The 7219-nt window shown below is 34.6% G+C and overlaps 1 protein-coding gene across 1 annotated transcript in view; it reads left to right on the forward strand.

The window, feature by feature from the left end:
• Positions 1–4546, forward strand: part of LOC107622486 (uncharacterized protein At1g04910) — a gene marked incomplete in the record, with an annotated part of 4887 nt that extends 341 nt beyond the window's left edge. Inside the window, 11 exon segments of the mRNA XM_021113781.1 lie at positions 1–203; positions 380–430; positions 524–614; positions 1181–1257; positions 1827–1915; positions 2208–2327; positions 2804–2920; positions 3002–3145; positions 3235–3358; positions 3466–3657; positions 3931–4546. Of these exon segments, the coding sequence (XP_020969440.1) occupies positions 1–203; positions 380–430; positions 524–614; positions 1181–1257; positions 1827–1915; positions 2208–2327; positions 2804–2920; positions 3002–3145; positions 3235–3358; positions 3466–3657; positions 3931–4290 (1568 nt within the window).

Raw genomic sequence — 7219 nt, forward strand, 5'->3', positions numbered from 1 at the left:
ACCACCACCTTCCCGACGACGACGAGGAACGCGACCGCCACTCCCTTAAGGACCGGTATCGTCCCCTACAGTATCTCTCTTCCTTCTTCGGCGATGACCCTAGGGTTCCCAATCCTCTCCATTCCCCAAGGATCTCATTCTTCTGCACCTTGCTTCTAATCCTCGTTGGCCTTCTCTCCCTCTTCTCAATCGTCAACAAATTGGTCAGTTTCCCTCTCAGATTTCAACACATTGTGTTTCTCTTTTTCTCTCTGATTCCGCGATGATGGATTCGTTTTTTTAAAGTAATTTGAGTAAATAGTAGCTGAGCTGGTTCTTATTGTTGATATTCGGCTTTGAATTTTCATTTTTAATTTTTTTTTTATTATTATGATTGTAGAATGCTCCTTACCTGTGTAAAAAGGATGGGATTACACTTCACTGCCCTCACGTAAGTTATCATGAACCATCATATTAAAAGATTCGTTTTTTCTGTCTCTTTCTGTTATGTGGATTCTCACAGCTTGTGTGGTACTGGTTTCAGGTGAAAGAATCGCCGTCTCTGTGGGAAAATCCTTTATCGTCCACGACGTCTTGGAAGCCTTGTGCTGAGCGCAGGGATGGTGTTATAGAAGGTCCTCTTTCTTCTTCTTCTCTTCTTCTTCTTAAAAAACCTGATTCAGATATTTATATGTGCATTGACCATCTCATTAGCATTGCAAGTCAGGGAAATTTAATGCAATTTTCATTTGTATGAAGCATCAACAGACTTTCAGCAATAGCTATAACTAGAATCACAAAAAGGATAGTTGGATCAATATGTGATGAGATTTTGTTAGTTATCACTTATCACTATTCACTGGTGTGCAAATTTTTTGTTTATGAAGTGAATTGATCTGTCAACAATTCTTTTTTTATATTTTTGTGTGTTTGTGTGTGTGATGCTCTCGCTGACTTGCTGTTCTTTAAGGAAGAAAGACTAATATTTGCTGAATCCTTGAATTGGAACCTTATAACACAGGAGTTATCTATATCTGTAGTCTATGTTCCATGGAGTACTCAGCATTTTAACTTGTTTCTTTCTTAATATAGTGTTGCTTATTTATTGCATATATGTTACACTGGTATATATTCATATTAGTGCAATGGGTGTTGCTTTATTTTCTTTGCAATTTAATCTTGCTTTGACACCTCTACGTAGAGCTTCCTCCTGAAAATGAAACAAATGGGTACATATTCATCCATGCTGAAGGTGGTCTAAACCAACAAAGAATTGCGGTATGGGCTAAGTTGTTTAAGTTGTGATGCAATATATTCTACATTGTTTTCTTCTTCCAAAATTCACCACGACTTATTTCATTTTATTATTTACACCTTTTTGTTTGCATTGCCTCTATTATCTAGTATGGTCTAGTACTAGTAGAGAGTTCTTTTTACAGCTATTTGTCAAATATGTGAACCTACTCTTCTTTAACCTGTTTGAGAGGAATAAAATCAAAGAAAACTGTAAGATAAGGACAATATCTATTTTCTATTTTGCATACTTGTTGATTTTTATGGTGCAATTTATTTATAGAATCAATTGCAGAGTTTGATATGACAATATGAATTCTGGATATTCATGCCCAAGTGATAATTCAAAGATCATCAGAGACTCTTTAAACTAGTAGTGTGGCACTAATGTTTCCAATTTAATGGACTTGCAAAACAACTAGAATTTGCGTTTATAGTTGGTTTTACTGATGTGTGATGCTGATTTATTGTCTTGTACATTGTAATTAGCTATATGTAAAAGGTTTTAGAATTATTTATCAATGATTTACTTTGGCTCATATTTCAAAACGCAGATATGCAATGCCGTGGCTGTGGCCAAAATAATGAATGCCACACTTATTTTGCCTGTTTTGAAGCAAGACCAGATTTGGAAAGACCAAACGTGAGATCTCTTTTCCAAATGTATTCTTATGGTGTTTTAATAAGTTTAGTTGTCACTATCGATTTGCCAAGCATGTGTATGTACATGTATGTGTCACCAATATCATATTTCTTCTTTCTGAAAATTAAATAGATTTTAATTACTAAAACTCAGGTCACTCTTTTGTGACTGCTTGTTGTATTTCTGTCCTTCCTCACTAGTTTTGTTGTTTTTTGTATTTTTAAAAGTTTTGTCTAAGAAATTTTTAGATGGTCCTAACCATGGACCATGATGAAACTTTTTTTTATTGCAGGAAATTTGAAGACATTTTTGATGTGGATCACTTCATAGATTACCTGAAATATGATGTTCGTATAGTCCGTGATATCCCAGAATGGTTTACTGATAAGACAGAGCTATTCAGTAGTATAAGGTTTGATAGATTTCTTTTCTTTCTTGAGTCTGTTAAATATTAAAATCCCAAGTTGCTATTTAAGAAAGGTGTGCATATGTAAACAGCCAATATCACTTTGTCACTTTGGTTTCTGTTTTGATCGTAGACTTATTGGCATAAAAAATTTGGTTTAGATGCTGGCCTTATGGCCAAATAACGCTATGGGTGGACTCTTTCATTAAGCATATCTTAATTAAGTTGATAATAGTTTTGGCTGGAGGAGGGATGTGATGTGTTCATGTATGGATGTAGAATCCCCCCCCTCCCCCCCAACCCCTTTTTTTTTCTGTCTTCTGTCTTTTTGTTAAACCGTTTATTTTTTCCTTTAGCTGTAGGAAACATTAACCAATGATGCATGCCAAGCTAGATTGTTCTGTGTCTTGGCATGAGTTGTTGATGCCTTGGTGGTTGGTGGCGATTTGTTTGACTAACATAAAAATTGTGTTGTCTTTCAGGAGGACTGTAAAGAACATTCCAAAATATGCGCCTGCACAATTTTACATTGACAATGTTTTGCCTCGAGTCAAGGAGAAAAGGATTATGGCTCTAAAACCTTTTGTTGATAGGCTGGGGTAGGCTGTGGATGATTTATATGCTAGACACCACTATTTTATATGTAATTCATGTTGTCACTGTCATTGTTGTTATTTCAGATATGACAATGTTCCTCCAGAAATCAACAAGTTGAGATGTAGGGTTAATTATCATGCTCTGAAATTTCTTCCTGATATAGAGCAAATGGCTGATTTACTGGCATCAAGGATGAGAAACCGAACTGGTAGTTCAAATCCTTATATGTATGTATCGTTTGTGATCAAGATCCTCTTGTAGCTGAATTTGGGTGCATTTGTTGTATCAGTGATATAACAGTTTAAAACATGAGCAGGGCTCTGCATCTTCGATTTGAGAAAGGAATGGTGGGCCTATCGTTCTGTGATTTTGTGGGGACAAGAGAAGAGAAAGCTAAAATGGCAGAATACAGGCAAAAGGAGTGGCCTCGACGGTATAAGGTGCAGTACTAGTATTTCTTTTTCCTTTTCATAAGAAAATATCGAAATAACAACCAAGAACTTTCTGTTGGAGCATAATGTTCACACTGCGTTTTATGAAAATGCAGAATGGTTCCCACTTATGGCAATTGGCTCTACAGAAGCGAAAGGAGGGACGGTGTCCTCTAGAGCCTGGAGAAGTGGCCGTTATACTTCGTGCTATGGGCTATCCAAAGGAAACACAAATTTATGTCGCTTCTGGACAAGTTTATGGTGGACAGAATCGGATGGCTCCGCTGAGGAATATGTTCCCTAATCTGGTAATGACCTCTTAACTATTATGTGAATTAAAAACAATGACCATGGTACTGCCTTGAAGTTCAAAAATGTTTTGGATGCTTGATATTTTTGTTTGTTAATGTTTTAGAGATGTTACATGGGATTCTAGTCTGTAATGAGGCTATCAAGCTAGGATGCATTGTTCTTGTTCTATATAAACTTGTTTGACATAACTGAGCTAATATATCAAATTTTTTCCTCTATAGTTTCACATTTGGATTCAATATGATAGTACTTTCCACTTTTGTTAACAGGTTACAAAGGAGGAGTTGGCAACTAAAGAGGAGTTGGATGGTTTTAGAAAGCATGTGACGAGCCTTGCAGCTCTTGACTTCCTGGTATGCCTGAAGTCAGATGTGTTTGTGATGACCCATGGAGGCAACTTTGCTAAGCTGATCATTGGCGCCCGTAGATACATGGGTCACCGTCTAAAATCAATCAAGCCTGACAAAGGATTAATGTCCAAGTCTTTTGGGGATCCATACATGGGTTGGGCTACTTTTGTTGAAGATGTGGTTGTTACTCATCAAACGCGGACAGGATTGCCGGAAGAAACTTTCCCCAACTATGACCTCTGGGAGAACCCCTTGACTCCTTGCATGTGCAAAGCCTGATTACACCGACTTCCCTATATATACTTTTACACACTCAGACTTCACTCAACGATGCATTTGCAAGGAATATACCATCTAAGTTATGAGTTCTATCCACAGGGTAAGCGTGAGAATCTGATCTGGGGTTAATTAATTCACGCCAAGGTGGGAGGGAAAGTAATTGAAATTTTGAGTGAAGATAATGGCTTGCAGGACCCGAGACTCGACTCAGCTGTTGGTTGTCCTCTAGGTGTTATATTCGCCCGTACACCGGTACGATAGTTTCNNNGAAAGAAATTGATATTCTTTGTACTAACAGAAAAATGTGTACATCATTAGTGAATTATACATGTTGCCAAGTTTCTGTATTCTTAATGGTGTATCACGAGCCCACTACTGTAAAATTTGGCAAATGGAACAGCAAATTACCTTTATTTTGTGAATCTTTGGGGTGTTTGTTACGACTCCCGAGAAAGTACTGTAGTTCTAAATTAGAGCAAGAAATTTTAAAAAAGAGTATACTTACTCTAAAAATAAATTATGAAATTCGTTGTTCAAATACCAAATTTATCAACTAATCATCATACTCCCAAAAGTCTTAGTTTAAGTATAAATAATAATGTATGGTCTAATAACTCCATATAACACTTAGGTTTAATAAGAGGGCAAAAAACATAAATAAGTCAAGGGGAGAATAATTTTACACAAATCAGCCAAAGCAAAATCTGATTCATCAATCAATCAAACCATATTTACATGTAGTTCGAACCTACCTGCTTCGAACTTGGATTGCATGTAATAGGGGTGCACATGGGCCGGGTGAAGCCGGGTTTGATGTGACTCAGACCCGACCCGAAATATACACCGGGCCTATTTATTAAACCCGAACCCGGTCCTAGACTCGATGAAACCAATACACTTTCGGGCCACAATTATACCGGGTGAAAACCGGGTCATTAACATTACATTATGTTGATACATTCTTGTAAGCTAGCATGTAAAAATATCCAAATTTTTAAGACTCCAACCATTAGTTAACATAGTAAAATTCACTTAAAAAAATATAACAAGAACCAACCATTCTTCAAAATTAAAGCATAACCACAATCAATGTTAAAGCATAACCACAATCAATACTAATATTGTCTAATAATACCAAATATTTAAACCAATACAAATAACACAATCTTATGTATTAGTCTAAAGTCTTATGCATTCTAAACATAAAACATTAACTTATAGTCTTATAATGACTAATAACACAAAATATTAAGGTTTACAATACTTAAATTCCACATAAGAATAGTCATGATCCATCACTAATAACACAAAATATTAATTGTGTATGATGACCGGGCCACCGGGCCGACTTCGGGTGACCCGAGCTATGGTCCGGATCCGACCCGAAACAATGACCGGGTCTATTTTTGAGACCCGTACCCGACCCTAAATCCGATGAAATCACACCAATTTAGTCCCTAAAGTGTTCGGGACCGGGGCGGGCCTTCGGGCCGGGCCGGGTCTGTGCACCCCTAGCATGTAATTCGAATCACATAAATTCGAATTACTCACGGATACTCAAAGCAACATAATTCAAATTAGGCAGCAACATGTAATTCGAATCAAGTTGATTCGAACTACTTCCATGCACGTCATTCAACGTAATTCGAAGTGGATTAATTCGAATTACACATGAATATTTTTTATAAATTTTTTAAATAAATTTATTTAAATTATACCACAAAAACATATTTTATTCTATACAAAATAATTTTAAAAAATGACTTTAAAAGATGTTATGAGTACTATAAAAATTTGTAATGTCCTAATGACTTAGGATATTAAAGAAATACTCTACATATCAACAATAATTTAAAAATTAAAATAAATATAGTTATAACCAGTATTTACCTAAATTACTATAATATTACAAACTTTTATAGTACTCCTAACATTTTTTAAGCAATTTTTTTTAAATTGTTTTGTATAGAAAATGGCTTAAAATGGCTTAACATGCCCTTTATTCTATGCAAAATAATTTAAAAAAATGGCTTAAATCCACTTCGAATTACGTTGAAGGACGTGTATGGAAGTAGTTTGAATCAACTTGATTCGAATTATATGTTGCTGCCTAATTCGAATCAGTTGAATTCGAATTATGTTTGTTTGAGTGTTAGTGAGTAATTCAAATCTATGTGATTCGAATTACATGCAATCCAAATTTAAAGTAGGTAGGTTCGAACTACATGTAAATGTGATTTGATTGATTGATGAATCAGATTTTGTTTTGGTTAATTTGTGTAAAATTATTCTCTCCTTATCTTATTTATGTTTTTTGCCCTTAATAAGATCATATGTTTAAAATATTATACATAATAAACTACTTAAGTCTCTAACAAGTATCCATTAGACAAATTCAAAGGCCGGATCTTGCAAAACATGAAACAATTCACACATCTAAGACTTTTCATGTATCTAACGTAGCAACCAGGATATTGAATTTAGTATTGTGTTAAAATTTTATTTCTCTTTAATACTTCCAAAAAGTGAGAATACAAAAAATTAAAATTTTTAAAGGTGGAAATTAAAATTTTAATAATAAAAAAATATTATTTTAATTTTAGCAATATTTCATAAAATACCATAATTACCCTAGATATATTTGTGTGTGTGTGTGAGAGAGAAAGAGGTGGAAGAACAACCAAAGATTAGGAAAAAATGTAGAAACCCATAACAGTGGCAAGAAAGGACGACAAACAAATGGATATGTAATCCTAATCCAGATGGCTATACAATAAAATACAATATATACACACACGAACAGTAAGATGATAATTAAATATATGTCAGTTGTCTACCAAAATAATTAAATAATTAAATATATGTGATAATTAACTAAATTTTTATTTAACACGCATAATTAATTTAATAGAATATAGCAATTAAAAAT

This window comes from Arachis ipaensis, chromosome B10, assembly GCF_000816755.2.
Source record: "Arachis ipaensis cultivar K30076 chromosome B10, Araip1.1, whole genome shotgun sequence".
Lineage (NCBI taxonomy): Eukaryota > Viridiplantae > Streptophyta > Magnoliopsida > Fabales > Fabaceae > Arachis > Arachis ipaensis.